The sequence below is a fragment of the Belonocnema kinseyi genome, chromosome 7 (assembly GCF_010883055.1).
Source record: "Belonocnema kinseyi isolate 2016_QV_RU_SX_M_011 chromosome 7, B_treatae_v1, whole genome shotgun sequence".
NCBI lineage: Eukaryota > Metazoa > Arthropoda > Insecta > Hymenoptera > Cynipidae > Belonocnema > Belonocnema kinseyi.
This window is the reverse complement of record NC_046663.1, coordinates 73,160,822-73,180,341: the sequence shown is the minus strand read 5'-3', so window position 1 is coordinate 73,180,341 and position 19,520 is coordinate 73,160,822. Positions and strand designations below refer to the sequence as shown.

Genomic DNA, 19,520 nt, shown 5'->3' with positions numbered 1-19,520 from the left:
AATAAGTAAAATAATGAATCTTCAACTGAAATAGTTGAATTTGAACCCAAAAGATTAATTTTCCACAAAAACTATAATTCTTTAACCAGAATAATTGAAAAATATATTTCTTCAATCAAAAATTAAATATATAGTTAAAAGGTCAAGTTAAAAAATCTAATTTTCAATAAAAAATGTCCTCAGTACAAAAAATTAATTTTCAGCCAAAGAAAAAACGAATTTTCAACAAAATAGCTCATTTTTCAACCACAGAGATGAATTTTCAATTACAATAATGAATTTTGAAACAAAAAATTATTTTTGTACTAACTTCCAACCAAGTAATTGAAATTAAATTCCAAGAAGGATGAAGTTTTAACCATAAAAGATTTTCCAGTCAAAAGATAGAAAAAATTGCAAAAAAAACTGTTCAATTTTAAAGCAAAAGGATGAATTTACATCCAAGGAGATTAATTTTCTACCAAAAAGAATGACTTTTCAACAAAATACATGAGTTTGCAACCGCATACTTGAATTTTCATTTAAAAACAATCAAACTCAACCAAAAATAGAATAGTTAAATACAGTAACATAAAAAGGGTGGCGGCCACCATTGAAAAAAATTATATCTCTCGGCTTTCTCCCGGTTCTCTCGGTAATTTATCCAGGTTTCAAGAAAAATACACTCTTTTCGCCAAACCCATTTTTTTCACATCTATGATCAACTGCGGAAGTCGATTAGCATAAGCAAACCTTCCTCAAGAAATATATTGAATTTGAATCATTTAAAAAATTTACAACTCAATTATTAAACCAATTTTTATATATTATGTTTCAAATTTTTTTCTATAATTACTAATTTTTAATTGAAAGCATCTTCAACGAAAAAAAAATATATAGCACGATTTTAAACACTTTAATTAGAAAAAGGAGTTAAACTCCATCAATTATAATTTGAAGTATTTTTAAACGAGAAATATCAAAAATGAAAAATTTCTACTCCGGAAAGTTGAAACTTAAACGAATGTAAACTTGTTTTAAATCTAAAAAGAAATGTAATGGTTTAAAAATTAATAATTTTGGAATTGTTACTTATACTTTAAAATTATTGTTCATTCTTAAAATTTTTCAATTAAATATTTTTCAATTTGAAATTATTTATTTGATTCCAATTTTTGAACTTGTACAATTTAAAGCTTTTTAATTCGAAATTGCTTCATATTTACATATAAAATTATTAAATTCCAAAGTGACTATTATGTCTTTTGATATGAAATTTTGAAATATTTAATAGTGGAATTGTCCTGACATTTTGAATATTTGAATTTGAAACTACAATATTGTTATATTTAAAATTCTAAACCTGCCAAAATTAATTTAAACATTAATTTAATTAAAAACTTTTGTTTCAAGACTTTGAAGATTATATCTTTTTAGAATCTCTTATTCAAATCCATAATTAAAAATTTAAATTATAGGAATTTTAAAAACGATAAATATATTATTGATAAGTATTACATTATGTAGTATCAGGTGAAATTCAAAACGAATGGATGTCATTTTCACTGTTAAAAATTGCAGAATTTTAAATATATTGAGAAATATTTAGGAGCTTCAAAGTAAAATTATTCTAAACAATTTAAAAATTATATTCTTTGTAGTTGGAAATTTTAAAAACTTGGGAAACGCGCGAATTATGAACTAGAGGATATCTCCCGGTGTGATATTTCTCTCTCGGCTTTATCCCGGTTTTCTCTCGGTGTAAGTTTCTCCCGATTCTCCCGAGTGGTTGGCCACCCTGATAAAGCTACTTTTAAAAATAAACAATCCTTATCATTCAATGTTATGCTGTAATTTTAACAAAAATTAAGCATAATCTCGAGAAAATTCCCTGGCAATGCCAGGTTTTCCAGATAGGGTAGACACCCTGTGTTAGTCTTTAAAGGTAACTTACAGTTTATTTTTTTGGGTTGGAACTATATTTTGTGTAGCAAGTCTGACATTAGGAGCTACAGGAACTGGAGCTCCTTTTCCAGGTTGGCTGAAGGCTTGAGCAGTTCTGTTTCCACTGGAAGGAACCCAACCAGCTGCGTTGCTTTTGCTGTTTAGTTTGTGCATCACCTTGTGCTTTATTTCATCGCCGTTCCATACGACGTCATCTTCCCAGCGTAATTGCGAAACCATCAAAAAGGCATCATCCGCAAATTCTCCTTCCGCATTTTCATTTTCTTGGGGTTCTTGCTGAAATTATATAGAAAGAAAAAGGGATTATTTTGAAACTGGGTTTGAAATTGAGCTTAATAATAAAACATTTCTTGGAAAATTATTAATCAATACAAATCACGCGATTTTAATAGAATTTAAAAAAAACAAATAATTAAAAAAAAATTACTTGACCTAAAAATTGATAATTATTTACTTAGGCGAAAATTCTATATTTGTTAAAGAATTTTACCAAAAAGTGTAGAAATTGGTCACAAACATTTCCATTCCAGAAATAACTTTTTTTATCTCCACATTTTTCAACAATATTTCTAAATATTGAAAACACTTGAGTTGATTCAAACGCTTCGGCACACAATGTTAGCCCTCATCAATGAATATTATTAAATTTGTAAAAAATACATCATTCTTGTAGGGACGCAATTTACATTTGTATGTGCTATTCTTTGGTTAATACCGCTGTTGTAAAAATATATAAAGTTTTTATATGTTATTTATCATATCATTTTAGTTTTTTAAATTAAAATGTATATATATAATGCAGTAAAAATAAAAAATTATCAAAAATATTGTTGTTAAATCATACTTAAAATAATCTTTGAAAACATTTTATAGCGAAAGTTGATTTTATGAGAAGTTTTACATTGTAGTAAAAATACGTTTTCAAACAAGATTGTATAGTTAAAGAATTATTTTAAATATTTTTTCATAGACTTACATTTGATAACATTTTTACATTCTTATTCCTGAAAATGTAATGTAATCGTCCAAATTTTCAATCTCTGTTTTTTAACGGATCTTTACGTTTCGGTATTCACAGAATCCGAAAACCATAAAATTTCATCGGTGTCTGTCTGTGTCTGTATGTATGGTTACCTGAATGTTGTAGCCACGCTAAATTTTGAAGGATTTGTCCAATCGAGTCCGCATTTGATACACTTCTGAAGGTCTCCAAAATAAAGGCTGAGTTCGTTAATCAGATATTTTGAATCAAAATTAAAAAATTGAGAACATTTTCAAAATGTTGAAATATATTTTTTATAATTTTATAAATTATTGTCAAAGTTTCTTATAGGTGGGTAAAAGACTTGAAAATTATCCAAATAAAATTTTGTATTTTTATGAAAATTATAAAAGTTATATACTTTTAAGCATTTGAAAATTTTCAAAAAATAGAAAAAATTATTTTTTTTTATAGATCGAAAAATTTTATTCAAAATTTTTACCAGATACCAAATATATTTCAAATTATTCTAGCCGAATTTTTCGATTAGCACACAATTAAAAAAATTAGAGCTTTATCAACATTTTAGACAATTTTTTGCAAGTTTCAGAAAATGTAAATGTCTTCGATACTTGACAAAAATACTTTCAAATTATCCAAATGACATTTTTAATTTGGATGAAAATTAAAAACGTTAGTGTAATGTAATGGTCCAAATTTTCGATCTCTGGTTTTTAACGGATTTTTACGTTTCGGCGCGCAAAGAATCCGAAAATCATAAAATTTTGTCAGTGTCCGGCTGTTATACGTCTGTCTGTATGTCTGTATGTATGGTTACCTGAATGTTGTAGCCACGCTAAATTTTGAAGAATTTTCCCAATAGAGTCCGCATTTGATACACTTCTGAAGGTCCCCAAAATAAAGGCTAAGTTCGTTAACCAGATATTTCGAACCAAAATTAAAAAATTGAGTGCATTTTCAAAATTTTGAAATTTTTGTCAAAGTTTCTTATAGATGGGTGAAAGACTTGTAAATTATCCAAATAAAATTTTTAATTTTGATGAAAATGAGAAAAGTTATATACTTTTCAAAAATTTGAAAATGTTAAAAAAAATGGAAAAAATTATTTTTTTTCATAGATCCAAAAATTTTCACTAGATACCAAATATATTTTAAAACTATCTTAGCCAATTTTTTCGATAAGCCCACATTTTTAAAAATTAGAGCCCGTAAATCTAACAGTAGAGCGCGAAGCGCGATTATGGCAATGAGAATGTAATCGTCAAGGCCGTAAGAGCTTTGAGAACCTTCTTTAATGTTAAATTAAAAAAAAGGCTCAGCTTTACTTTACGATTGTAGTTTATGAGGGGTTTGAATTACAGTATTTAATATAATTTATATATATACACACAGACGATTAAAAAAAAGGGGAAAGCATTAAACAACCACAACAGGGTCCTATTAGCATCAGGAAAAATAAAATGTGAACAATACTTTGCAATATCTGAATAATTAGTGTCAAACTAAGGTACACACAAAAAGAAATTGTAATCGGAATTTGATATACTAGTTTTTAACATACAATATAGAAAATTTCGCAATGTGGTCTGTGCACAAATGTGGAGGGTAATGCGAGCACGGAGCGCGAGATATATATAATATCGAGCGCGAAGCGCGAAAATGAATAGTCGCGCACCCTAGGCGCTCTCAAACTAGCGAGCGAAGCGAACCGCGCGCAGCAGGCTATGAAAATGTACCCGTGAAGCGGGCAGATGTTTTAAAATCTTTCTGTATACCTAATTTTAATTAAAAATTTTTTTTGTAAAATTTTAATTTTTAATTTAAAATGTACAGAATTTTCTGTTCTCATTAGAAATTATTTCTCCGAAAGTATATTTTCCCCCTAAAAATCAAACTGTAGTAAAAATACAAACATTTTTTTACGCCAACATTCTCAAAGAAATGTATTCTTGAGAAAGAATACACTCCCCCGGGGATTATTATTAAATCTAATTGTACTCAATTAGATTTTTAATTTTAACAAATAAATTATAAAGTAGTGATACGAAATATAACAATTTTAAGTAAATTTTGTTTTTTAAACTATTTTCCTGAGCTCTATTTTTTGTATTCAGTTAATTTGTCCACTTCCTTATCTACGTTATTGGAAAATTTATTGTTTAAAAACAACCAGCTTTATTTTGCATTCGAAACAACTTCACACTATAATAGATTTTTCAGAAAATCTTACATTATTTGAGCAAATTGTATATGATTTACAAAAGTTCCTCTAATTATAGTAAGATAAAATTAATTATAGTTAATTATAATTATAGTAAACTCAATGTCAATGACGCAAGTTGTTCATTTACATACAATTCTTTAAAGTTAACACTGTATTTTCAATATTTTTTAATATTTAAAAAATATAAAAAGTACATTTTCAAGGTATTTCCGGACGAACTATTCATCAATTCAATGGATCTGTGTTTAGTTACTACTTTAAATTTACTTTAAAGACTTTTAAATTTGACTTGAATTCTTATGGATTTTATGAAATTCTTATTCACTAATACTATTCACTCACATTTATCTGAATCCAATGGAATTTTTTTAGATATTAAAATGCTCAGTCCGCTTACTTGAATTATTTTTAATTCATATGAATTTCATAAAATTCTCTTGATTTACAATCTTTTATTGTAAGCTTAAGTTTCAGAACCCATCAATTAAACAGTTTAATTAGTACGTTGGAAATTAATGAAATTTTTTGTAAGGGAAATTTAATCAACCGAGTACTTCAAATTTTAAGCGCTTTTGAATAACGAACATCAACTTCAAGTTAATATATTACCCAAATGCTAAATCTCAAAACAGCGATTTTTTAGCAATTCTTATATCTTCAAGAGATGTTCATCTTCGAAAATATGAAAAACATCCCAATAGTCGATTTTGAAGTTAAATTTGTCATATTTTGGGATCAAAAAGTAAGAAAAGAAGGTATTTTGGATTCAAATTTTGATTGAAGAAGCCAAAATTAGCCGAGGGGTAAGTTTTTTTTTTTTAAATAATTATGAATCCTACATTTTTATCAGTTTTTATTATGCACATAAATGTGACATTCTTGTTCAATAACCTTCAACTGAAACTGAATTCTTAATTATGCGTTTGAAATTGGCAATATTCTTTATTTCCAGTTTTTCAAATATCGATCGACATTGAGAAAAAAATAAAATAATGCTTTCAAAAAAATTCGTGACACACCTACTTTTAGTGAAGAAGCACTGGATTATAAATGAAAATTTTATAACTTCTTTTATTCGAAGGTTTGAATTTTCCCGCCATTATTTTGTAAGTTAGCCATGTGCACTGAAAGTTTAAACAGTTTAACAACTTATTTTCAGTTTTCGAAATTTTGTTAATTTTTCAGCCTTAAAAGTTTAAATAAGCCTTAATTTTTGAAAATAATAAATTATAAGCCACTTTTTTTTATAATTTTTCAAGCTTGAGAACAAACAATTTAAAAAATCGAGATAATCGTAAATTGAAATATTTCAAGTTTGAAATCGACGGTCAGCTCACTTCAGATCACTTGTTAGAACTAGTAAACAACGTCCTTTTATGAAAGCACGTCTGTCGCGTCAAGCTCTAGGATTTAAGGTAAAAAAATAACATTTTTCGAGGATTTCCATTCAAATTCGAGTTGATACAAGTATCGGAACCGTCAATGATTAAAATAATATAATAATTTTTGTAAATCAAGGTTAATTTGTGGCATTTTTCGCCGTTTGAATTTCGGAAATAAATTATCGTAATTTCGCCGGTGTTCGGTTACGCGTCTTTTTGCCATTAAATTGGCCGAATTTCGGATTCTATGAAATTGAAGTCTTCAGTGACTTATTAAGACAATTCGTGAAGCGTAAAATTTTTGATTCGTTAGTGAAAATCCTCAAATTCAGTTTCCTTTGAAGTTTTATTCTAAGCTTTTTCGGGCGGGAAACCGTTTAACCTTGTGACAAATCAGACTTTCGCTATTTTTCACTGTTGACTTTTTGATCTTGGAATTTCTAACAAGATTTTATGATTTTTTAAGGTTAGTATCAATTTAATCAGAGTTTCAGTTAATTAAAAAAAGCGTACTTTGATGAATAGATTAGGATTAGAAAATTATTTGTTGTATCTGGTAATGGAAGAATGTATTATTTTTTCTTAGAAATTTATCGACGCCAAGTTTAAAATTCTATTATTTAATATTCTTGTAGAAAAATTTCGCAATTATACTTTAACTAATTAATGGAGTAATTACTATTAAATCAAATTTACGCAGTATTATTTAAGGTGAGTTTTTGCACATTTTGAGAGTTAATTTTGTTTAAAATCTTGAAATATTTGATTTGTGAGTGAGAATCTTCAAATTAAATTACCGTAGATGTTTTCCTAAAAGCTTTTTTCGGGCGGGAAAGCGTTAGTACTCTGACATTGTGACAGTTCAAAACAATGGCTTGGATTTTCAATCGAGATTTAAGAATTTTGTAAGTTAGTAAGTACAGGTTTAATCGGAGTTTTAATTAATTTAAAACAAAAAATTATTTGTTATTTCTGGAAATCAAAGAATCTATTATTATTAAACGAAATTTACGCAGTATTAGTTCCAGTGGGTTTTTTCCAAATCTAGGACTTAATATTGTTTAAAATATTCTTGTAAAGGCATAGACAATTGAAACTTTTTTTTTGAATAAATTCATAAAATGAAGATTTTAAATGGACTTACCTCAGGTGTTCTAAACTGTTTTTTTCTCAACTATGAAATAAAAAGGAATTTTAAACCGATTTAATTCACAATGAAACTATGTTGGGGCTTCCCTTCATGCATATTTTCCAGGATTATAAATTTGTTCTCAATCATATTTTCCTCGATTTTAGTTTTCTATTCCGGTATATTTTTCTATAATTTTGGTTGCTTACTGTTTCAATTTAAAAAATCAGGAAATTGCAACTAGCTCAGAACATAAATAACAGAACAAAAAACGTGCGATCGCTGAAAAAATACCGTTAGGTAAATTCATAATTCAACAAAATAATTTAAATTCCACAAGAAAGAATAAAAAGAGTGAGCTTTGTTTGAAAATCTTCTTTGGTTAAAAATTTAACTAATCCATTTTTAGAAAATTAATCTTCTAGGTTAAAAAAACATCTTTTGGGTTCAATGTTTAAGTCATTTGTTGAGAATTCAACTATTTGATTTAAAGTTAAACTATTTTTTTTAATTCTTTTTTTATTGTTGTTTGGTTGAAGATTCATGATTTTAGTTGCAAATTTAATTGTTTTATATAACTGTTTATATAACGGTTTTTTGGAACAGTTTATTCAAACCTTGTTGACTTGAAAACTCAATAATTTAGTAAAAATTAAATTTTTTATAGAAAATTGATCATTTTTGGCCAATTGGCCAATTTTTCAAATTGGCTTGAAACTTAAAATTCTGTTTCAAATAAACTATTTTTGTGATAACTTAATTATGTGGTAGAAAATTAACTTTTTTGTTAAAAAAACATATATTCGCGTTCAAAATTCATCTCTATTTTTTAAGAACTTATATATTTGGTTAAGGATTCAACAAATATTAGTTTTATTCGTTTAATTCAAAAGCTTGAAAATTCGCGTTTTGGTAGAAAAATCATCTTTCCTGGTTGAAAATGTATTGTTTTGTTGAAAATTCAATTGTCTTCTAAAAATTCGTTTTTTTTTGCTGGAAAATTCAAAAGCTTTATTTAAATTTTAGTATTTTTTATTGAAAATTCGAAAATTCGGTTATAAATGTATCTCTGAAGGTTGAAAATTTAACTAATTGATAAAGTCATATTTTTTGGTTGAGAATGCAACTCTGTTTTGTTCAAAATGTGTTCTTTTGGATTGACAATTAATGATTACTGTACAAAAATCATCTTTATTGGTTGGGAATTCATCATTCCTTGGTACAAAATACACCTTTTTGTTGAAAATTCAACTGTCTTCGAAAAAAATCGTCTTTTTGGGTGTAAAATTAATATTGTTTGGTAGAAAATCTTTTTTGGTTAAAAATCCAACTGTTTTGTTTAAAATACCATATACCCCTTGTGGCTAATTAGAAATTTAAAGAGGACTTTCCAGAAAACTCAATATTATAATTTCTTATTGAGATGGATTGATTTTGCTGCTGGATTATTTCATATTTATTCTAATAATTTTTTATTTTTATTTTTCAGGTGACAGTGTCATTTTACGAGACAGGAGAAGTGCCATTTAGGATTATCAAGACCTCCAAGATTCTCGGGCATTGGGGAACCCGGGAAGCAGGTAAATTACTATATTTGACTAAATCAGAGGTTTTTTCTAGGGAGTTTCAATTTTTAAATGAATAAAAATTTATTTTTTCTGAATTTTCAGGAAGCTGTCGAGGCCTCAACGAGGGAATCCGCGAAATAGTAGGTCCCTTTTAAAGTGAATGATCCAAGGACGGACACGGAGGAAAGTTGTAATTAAAATATTAATCAATATAGTGACTGCTAATTAAGGCGTTTGTCGTAATTAGCGATTAATTTCGACTATTTCATATTCTTCGCTCAGGTTTAATCTTTTCTTGGTGAACAATATAAAACTTTTTTCTTTTTTTAAATTTATATTTTTATACTTGTGATGTTTATGAAGATTCTATAAATCAGGATAAAATTAAAAACCGCGGAAAACTGTATCTCAACTATTTTTTACACAAAGAAAATTATTCACCAAGTTTATATTCGATTTAGTATCATTACATTTATTATTTATGCATGCAGTAGATTAATATTTAAAAATCTGTATTTTTTCATTAATTGAATTTATATCTGAGTATAATCTTTGAGTGAGAATGTGAATTTTATTTAAATATATAATTAAACATTTTAAAAAAATGTTTCTAATATAATATATAATATATATTTATATAAATATATAAGGAAATACTTTAACTTAGGATGTTTTATTTCGGCGTACATCATTTTATTTTTTAAACAGGCGAAAACTCTATAAAGTGTATGTGTTGTGTGTTTGTTTGTTGCAACCTGGTTGTAGAATTGCGCCTGAGTTTGATAAATCTTGAATTTCTCTGTCATTTTGAAACTTCGAATACTTGAAATTCTATAAAATTTCTAGTCTTTTAATTCTTTGAAAAGACGATGTACCATTTCAAGATTTAGATGTGTATTGTGTGTTTGGAAAATGCCCTAACGTAACTTCAAGTTCAGGTGCAGGATTCGTTCCGGGACGTAATCTCTAGGTTAGGTTTTTTCGCACCTGGGCAGTAAAATTGAGAACCGAGGAGTGATCTTGATTGAGTTTGTTCGTGAGATTGCTTTTTTTTAGATTTTTTAGATATAGCTAGGAAGGCAGGTAATTTATTCTGGTGTGAATGATTATATTTTTAAGTATGTAGTATTGGAATTAGATATAATCGAATTTGCAGAAAAATATATTTTTTACCCAAATTTATGGGTATAATTGTTGTACAGAATAATTCTTTTCAACAATTCGCAAAACCTCAAATGAAATTTACTGGTTCGGGATATATATTTTACAAATTTTACCAAGCGAACTTGAGCAAAAATCCAAACAATCGGGACAGTTTCTCGAAAGAAGGAGGAGCCCCGAAAATGTAAATGAAATTTTTCTGTCAACAGCTATTTATTTTAGAATAAATTTATGTCGATAAATGAAAACTAATAGATTTTCCTTAAGGTTTTATATTTTATATCTTACAATTATTTTGTTTCATAATTGACATGTTTAAAAGATAAATATTTTACGAACCTAAATATGTTAGTATTTTTCATTTGATTTTTTTCAGTATTTGCAAAGTAATGATGTAGTCTTTAGATCGTAAAAATATTTGTAAATATATTAAAAACCACCTTAAAAATATTATACGATCCTAAAAAAAATGCTTCTACTTTATAAATATTTTCGAATATTGTTAAAGCTTGATATAATATATTTTGTGGATCAAAACAATTTTTAAAATATTTAAACATAATTGACATTTACACCCTACCCCCGAAATCATATATCCACTTTAAAGAAAAATTTATATTTTCGAATGCACTTCCGCTATATTATGTTTATTATTATATCTGGCTCCTGATTTTATCATTGTCTTGTGCTAAGGTGTAATTTCTCCAACAGGAATAGAAATTGAGATAAAAAAATGTGAGTAATATCCATGATATTTTGTAATATTATTACTATTTTTTTCTCATTCGAGTCAAGAATAATATTCTTTTGCTAAAGTTTCCGAGAAATTTCTACCATCTATATCTTAGAAAGGAGTTTCAAAATATATTTTTATATACAAAGCTGCGTCTTATATCAAGATTTTATTTAATTTTGATGTTTTAATCGAAGTTCTTCGGTATCATCACATCATTTTGGTTCCTTCTTTTAGAATGGTCCGGAAAGGTACAACTACATAATTCTATATTCTGCACATTAAAGAAATCAAAAGCAGACTTCTAAAAGACTTATACAAATCGTTTCGAAAGCAGCAATATATTTTGTCTAGAAATATCAATTCTTATTTCACACTTAGACACTATAATTTAGAACAAAATTTTATTTTGCCTTAATATAATTTAAAATTCTTTCAGATTTGGTATAATAATATCCAGCTAGATAGTTAGCTAAGCAATTTGGGGGAAAATATTAATAATAAAATACATAATGAAACTTTTTTATAATGAGCACGATAGAAATTTTTAAAACAATTTTAGGAAGGCATACTTGACAATATATAATTTGATAAGATTACATTATACCATAAATCTCCCATACCCAGCAATTTTTTATTAAAATCATTTTACTTCTAACATTCAATCCTGCGTGTAATGTCTAATATGGCTTCTTAAAATTTATTAACAAATTTCTTTAGAGCACTTTATAAAAAAGTTTCATTACATATTTTATTATAAATATTTTTTCCTAAATTATTTGGCCAACATTAATTTAGTAAATGCATATAGTACTACTAGGCAAACTTTTTGCATCGCAGATGTTTTTGGTGGGATTTCATGTTTTTTTTTTGTAATTGAACAAAATAATAAGAAAGGTAAAATGAGCAGCACCCATTACCATACAAATATATTGCACTCAAGGTATACTGATTTTTTTTTTCTAGACATAATATTTTCTAAACAGAATATATCCTGCACAGAATTAAACTACAAAGATGCATTTTCAAACACAAAAGTTGAATTTTCGACTAAAAAAGATACATTCTCAACCAAATAGCTGAATTATTCAATAATAAAGATACATGTCCAAACAAAAAACGAAGCGTTAAACTTGCAGTTAAAAAAATTAATTTTTAACAAAATAGTTGAATTTGTAATAAAAATAGATGAATTCTCAACAAAAAAATGTTATATTTAACATTTCAAAAACAAAAGATTCTAATTTTGAATAAAAAATAGTTAAATTAAAAAATAACAGACAAATTTCAAACAAACTGGTGAACTTCAAACCAAAAAGGCGAATTTCCTACCAATGAGTTGAATTTTCAACCAAACAATTGAATCTTCTTTAAAAATAATATAAATTTCTACCCAAAAAATAACTTTTGAACCAAATAGTTGAATTTTAGATTGAAAAAAAAAAATAATTTTCAACAAAAAAGTTGATTTTCAATCAATAAAATTAATTTTTAGAAAATTAGTACAAGTTTCAACCATCTTGTTGACTTTTCAACTAAAAAAATGAATTCTCAACGAAAAATGTAACAGTTCGTTTTTTAAATATACATTATCGATTTTCAGACAAAAATAAAATAGGCGAATTTTCAGTTGAAAAAAAAAAAATTAACACAAAAAAAAGATTAATTTTCAACATAATAGTTACATCTCCAAAAAATAAAATACATTTTTATCAAAGTTGCTCAATATTCAACCAATAGATGAATTTTCCACCAAAAAGTTGTCTTTTAAACAAAATAGTTCAATTTTCAACAAAATAATTAAATTCTTAGCGAAATTGTAGATTTTTGAACCAAAAGAGATGAATTCTGAACCAAAAATATAATAGTAGACTTTATTTTTGTGATTAATTCTGAGCACTGCACATGGGAACAAATCATGAATTTAGTGTCTCTATTTACAATCTTTTATTTAAGATTGAAAAGTAATCTATTTTATCATGAATAATTTTATGCGAAACAAGCATTAAAAAGATTCATCATTAAATTCAAATTAAAAGGCTTTACTTTTAGTGTGAAGTCTTCTTTTATATTCTCCGGGTGAATAATTTGTTAATAAATTTATTTTGCGTTGGAAAAGTTTTACACCTGATGTTTTTTGTAGAATAATTCTGTGTTAAATATCTTCACACAGAATTTTTTCCATAGAGCAGGAAAAATATTTAAATAAAAAAAATTATTTCATTCCATCCATGATCTACTTTCTGTAGAAAATATATGATCGACGGTTTTTATAATTTTGTTTAGAATAAATTTTGCGTATGAAACATATTGGACATAATAGTTTTGTGTAAGATATATTTTGTTTCGAAAATATTTTGTGTGGGAAAAATATACTCACAAGGAACCCTTACAAGGTGTCCGCCTCCAATTTTCTTGAAATTTCAATATGTTGTAGGGTACGAAAAAGTAAGTAATAAGCAATTTTTTTTTATCGGCGGAAAAACGATTCTAAGGGGTGAAATCGACCCTCGAAGTTCACCCTCAAAAATCGAATTTTTTTTATATCTCGACAAAAAATTTGAATATTTATATCATTTCAACGGCAAAATATTCGGCATCAAATTCTCATTCTTTGACAATTATTTTTGATAATATTTTGCCGTTGAAATGATATCAATATTCAAATTTTTTGTTGAGATATGAAAAAAATTCGATTTTTAGGGTGAACTTCGAGGGTCAGTTTCACCCCTTAGAATCGCTTTTCCGCCGATAAAAAAAATTGCTTATTTCTTACTTCTTCGTACCCTACAACATATTGAAATTTCAAGAAAATTGGAGGCAGACACCTTGTAAGGGTTCCTTGTCACTATACTCTATGTATAATATATGTGTATAGGAAAAGCGTTTTTCTAATTAAAATTTCGATTGGATTTTTAAATTTCAATTCAAAATTCACTGTACTTTACCAATAGTTTATTTTGTATAAGATTCTATAGAATCATATTTTACTCTCTTTAATCAAGGAACACTATTGTTGAATGATAGTAAAAAATTAGATTTTTCACCTGTGCTCGAACCTGAATCCTAATTTATTAAGCCGAGTAAGACGATATCTCAAAAAGTTAAAAAAAATATAACGTTTTTGTCGTATTTAAATTTTTATTTTTTAAATGAAATACGAAAAAAAAATTAACTTCATGGTATCGAAAATTCCTGCAAAATGTATCGAGATAAAAATAAAAATAAAAACTAAGGAATTCTCTCATCTTACCTTCTCTTCCACGACTTTAAATCCATAATTGAAACCATCCCCAGTTTCGGGAACTCCCAGAATGTCATACCAGATTTGAGCTGGTCCAAAACGCCAATCTGCAACTTTTGGTCCCATGTCTCCATTTTCTCCAAAATCACCAGTTTTTCCCGTTTGCTCTGTATCTTCAAGTGGCTTCAACAATTTTTCCTCGTCATCAGACCGACATTCTTCTGGATTTGGTTCTTGTCCATATTGCATTAGCCAACCCTGAAAAAAATAATTCCATTCAAACAAAATTGGCACTAAAGTAAATTATAATAAAAATCGACAGTAAAATTTTTAAATTAATTAGTATGATGTATTAAGTTTAATTTTTTCGGTCATGTTCAATGGATGTCGAAAAAAATGAGGCTCTATATGCAAAAGGGTGAACAGAGCCAATCAAAATTTGAATTTTGCAAACGCTCCTCTCCCAATATATTTCTTTTGGTAAACAAATTCTGCTATGACCGCATCCATTTAAAATCAGGCAGTTTCTACGCTTGAAATTGCAGAAAATCTCGGGCACGACATATGTTGTTTTCCCAGAGAAAATTAGGCGATACGTATTTTCCCTAACTGCAAAAAACAATCGTCTACAAAGTTATGCGTCTTTAAATTTTAAGCTTTGTTTTAAAAAAAATTTTTTTTCATAAACCTCTATAAGTTTTGACTTGATTGAGATCATCGTTTTATTTCAGATTTTGATTAAAATGGCGTCAGTTTTTTTGAAAATATTAAAAGTAGTTTTTATCAAAAATCCACACTTCTATTATTTGCCAATTTTTTATTGAATTTTTACCTTCATAAGGAAGACATTTTATGAGTTTCATGTACGCTAAATATCTTTTTTGACCAGGAGAATTTTTTTTCTCATAAAATCGAAATTTTTAATTTTTCTTACAAACTTCGACAGATACGAAAAATTATCTAACTCTTATGCAAAATCTTGCATAGTTTACGAGAGAAATTCAAAAATTATATTTTTAAGGAAAAAAAATTCTCCCGATCTCAAAAATGGATGAGCCTGCATAAAGCAGATAGGATATCTTCTTTATATAAGTACACAAATTAGAGGTAAAATTTAAAACGTGGGGGTTTCCAGAAAATCTATTTTGTTTTTAAATTTTGGATACATGAAAAAATATTTGTGGTTGATTCTGAACCAACCTATTCAGATTATTAAATTTCTGAAACAGGAAAAGAAACAATTCAAAATTTGATACATTTATAAAATTGCTAATATATAAAATATCCTTTGTACAAAATTTAAATTAAAAAAATTCTTTTCAGAAATTGAGGTAAGACATCTGACGTCAATTAAAATAATTTTTTTTATTGTGACAAAATAATAAGTTAACTCTTAAACTATTCATGAGCAAACATAAGAAAAAAAAAGAACTGAGAAAATAATTTTTGAATTTTTCTCGTAAACTATGGAAGAAATCACAAAAGAGGAAGATTTTTTCATATAACTTTTTTAGACATGCAAACTTTTATTTTGACAGTTTTTTGTATCTGTTGTTTTTGCGAGAAAAATTGAAGTTGGGTTTTATGATAAAAATTATCCTGGCCACAAAAGTTATTCAGTACCTATAAAACTCACGAGATGTCATCCTTATAAAATTCCAAACTCAACAACAAAAAATGGGAAAAAATATAAGTGTGGCTTTTTTGAGAAAATCGATTTTTATACTTTCGGAACAAAGGTTTTTTTTTTAAATCAAGCACAAAATTCAAACACGAATAACTTCGTAGACATTTTTGTTCTCAAATTTAAAAAATAAGCATCGCTTGATATCCTCTAAAACAACATATTTTGTCCCTGATCGATTCGGTCCTATAAATTTTCTTATATTTAAAAAAACTGAAGGTTTCGTTGGGCTGTCATAGATCTACAAATTAATTTTCTTTGTTTTCGATTTTTTAAAATACTCTAAGGTTCTTAATGTACTTAAGACTCAAAATTTAATGAAAAAAAAAGAAATTTAAAGCTTTATCGGGCTTAGAATACAAAAATTCTTAATTTGATTACAATTCATGGTCTGAAATGACCTCTAAATATTTGTATTCCTGGAATAATATTCACAGAATTTCTTCTAAAAAATAAAGAGAATATTTTCGGCAATGAATACATTTCAAAAGAGTCCAATTTTCAAGCTTTTTGGCGAGTGTTATTTCAATTCTATTATCATTTTTTTACATTCAATTTATATAATTTTATCCCGCTGTCCAATACACAACTCCTATTATTATTTATATTAAGTCATATTTTCATCAATTAAAAATTTAATGAAAGCGGTACGCGAAACTTATCAAAACCTATAAAAACGTAGAATGTCAAACATGTCAAAGTACTATACAAATTTTTGAACTATAAAAACTGTGTATTTCGAATCTCGCAATTTGTTTATGTAATTCTGCATAAATTTTTTAAATTTATTTATTCTAGGAATCCTAGGAAAAAATTTTTAAAGCCCATTTCAGAGCATTAATTGTAATGAAATTACACATTTTCGTATCCTATGCTTCATAGTAACTTCAAAATTTTGTTTGTAGAGGCGAAAGAACTTTTTAGCATTTAAGTGGTATTTTTTAAATTTGTGACTAAGAACATTCATATTGAGACCTTAAACAGCCTGGCGAAACCTCTAAACCATTTTTTTTAATATAATAAAATTTATGGCAGTATTTTTTCCCCAAAAGGAAGAAATTTTAGGGGTAGCGTTTAAAAAATTCAAAGTTTTATTGGATACCGATATATGCAATTTGAATTTCAAATTAATTATGCACATTTTTTAAAAATTTACAGTTTTGACTAGTGCAAGGAAAAATTTAAAAAATGCAAATAAATTAAAATAATTGCAAAAACTCATTGATGCATCCTCTATGAGAAATTAAATATATTTCTTAATTAATCATAATGAGAAAGAAAATGCAGTGAACTTCTGCCTATTTCTCAAAAGAGTTGGTTACAAAAACCGAAAAATTTTTATTGCTTCAATCAAATCGTTATCTGAGTGCTTAATTTTCATATATTCATTCATTTATTTAAAAGGAATACTTTTTATTAAAATTATTAAGGTAAAAACACTAAAAAAAAAATTAAGTGAGAAATTTAAAGAACGGGAATCCTAAAATTGGCTCGGGCAATATATTCTTTAAAAAATTTTTTAAAATACTAAACGGAGAGAAATTTCAAGACATTCATTCACGGTAGCACGTGATTTGAGGGCTACCATTTTCACGCAATTTAAAGTCTCGGACTCTGTGATCTAAAGGCATAGAATTCGAGACCTGAGCACAAAGGGACCTTGCCTAAATCCTGAAACTTCAAGATCTATGCTTTAAAAGCAAGGGTTCCGAGATCTTCGTTCTCGACCCAAAGCGTGATAAAATCGAGGAGCACTGCTGTCTTTTAATCTCCCGAAATTTCTCTCCGTGTAGTTTTAAATTCAGAAACTAATGTATTCTGTTTAAAATTCACTATTGATTGATTGACTACAATCAAAAGTGACATTTAAACTACGTAATTTTAAGAAACTTAATAATTAAACTTGTTTTAAATGGAATATACCATACCGCTATATTTTATGCATAGAATATTACGGCAATTTTATTAATTTTTCATTCTAAAATAAAATTATTAAAATTGCATTATTTAAACAAAATAAGAATTTAAATAGGCAATAAGAACAAACAATACCTTAAACTTAACTTTCCTCGTCTCCTGATCAGAACCGGAATCAGAATCTTTAACTTCATTATGGCGTTTCTTTTTTCGACGTTTTTTCACTCCTCTCCAAATTTGTGGACGGCTGCTTGGTTTCCCAGGACCAAATAGTCTTGAAAATCTCAAAACTTTATTTGCTCGAAAATCCGGAAACAATTGTGTTACGTTTATATTTTCGTATTTCGAAGGTAGCATTGATGCTAGAGGCGTTTCTAGTTTTCTTTGCCTGGCAGCTTCTGCTTCTTCAGGAGTTAAGGGTTCTTTTTCTTCAGGCAATGGCGGTGGAGGCATTAACTGAGTGTCTGATTTATTTACAACCTCCTCATCATCTGCATCGTAATCTGTTCCTTCCTTTTCTGTTTTCTTAACCGTGTACATCTCACCTAAAGGAAATGTTCCTTATAGTTAGTTCAAAATAATACACAATTTTTTCAAGGCTTCTTCAATCAAACATTTTTTCAGGGTAAATGAAATTTAAAAAATTGAACTTTAAAGCTAAAAAATTTATCTATTTCCAAATTTCCGGTTATTTTCCAGTTGAAAAACATACCTTTGATTAATTATTTTCGGTATTCTACTTGGTAAATAGTTCTCAAGTATAAATTTTAATATCTTTGGTATTACCTATTAATACAATTAATGATTACTTATTGATGCGTGATTATAAAAAAAATATATTTTTAATCTTTTATTGTGGGAGTTTAATTATAATTATATGCGTTTGTAACTCAGTTAATTTCAAATTCGCTGAGGTTTAAATCTATTAAAAACTTTTAAATATCTCTTAAACTTAAGCTTAATCGAATTTTCTCTAGCAAATTTCAATCTTACAAAATTTATCAATTTTTCTTTGAAAACTTTCATATTCTTATCAGAAGTTTTAGGAAATTATTTTCAATGTTTTCAAATTATTTTTAATTTTCTCTTAGCATGCATTTTTAACAATAAAATATCATTTGAAATTTTCCCATGAATCTTGAGAAAATTTTTTATTCTGTTGAAATCTTTCAAAATTCTTAAAACGCTTCTAAATTTTGAAATCTTTTCAGATTTTCAACTATTTAAGAAGATTTCACATAAAGTCCGGCATCGCACTTTAAATATTTTTTAAATATTAAAAAAATACATTTTTTAAGTATTTCTGGATGAACTATTCATAAACATAAAAGTAATTTCGACTAGTTGAATTTGATTTAATTTTTTTATAAGAATTCATTTACCACTTTTTTGGACTTGTTTGTCACATAAATGTATTAAATCATTTTATTTGTATATCGGCATTTTATTTTTATATTTCAAGGGCAAGACAAATCTAACATTTAGCTACATGACGAACTTGAGAAAAATTTAAAATCTATGATGTAAAATT

General features: G+C 27.0%; 1 protein-coding gene across 5 annotated transcripts in view; it reads right to left on the bottom strand.

The window, feature by feature from the left end:
- Window positions 1-19,520, bottom strand: part of LOC117176151 (transcription initiation factor TFIID subunit 1) — a 45,512-nt gene that overhangs the window by 23,866 nt on the left and 2,126 nt on the right. For 3 of the 5 annotated variants that reach the window (XR_004467585.1, XR_004467586.1, XM_033366234.1), the window contains exons 2-4: window positions 18,125-18,534; window positions 14,398-14,646; window positions 1,934-2,220 (exon numbers count right to left, since the gene is read on the bottom strand). Coding sequence is in view for 3 of the 5 variants with exons in the window: in XM_033366234.1 (XP_033222125.1) it covers window positions 1,934-2,220; window positions 14,398-14,646; window positions 18,125-18,534 (946 nt within the window). In the remaining 2 variants the exon portion in view is untranslated. Of the gene's footprint in view, window positions 1-1,933; window positions 2,221-2,434; window positions 2,606-14,397; window positions 14,647-15,220; window positions 15,325-18,124; window positions 18,535-19,520 lie in introns of those variants that run through there. The other 2 variants (XM_033366235.1, XM_033366236.1) reach the window with 2 other exon arrangements.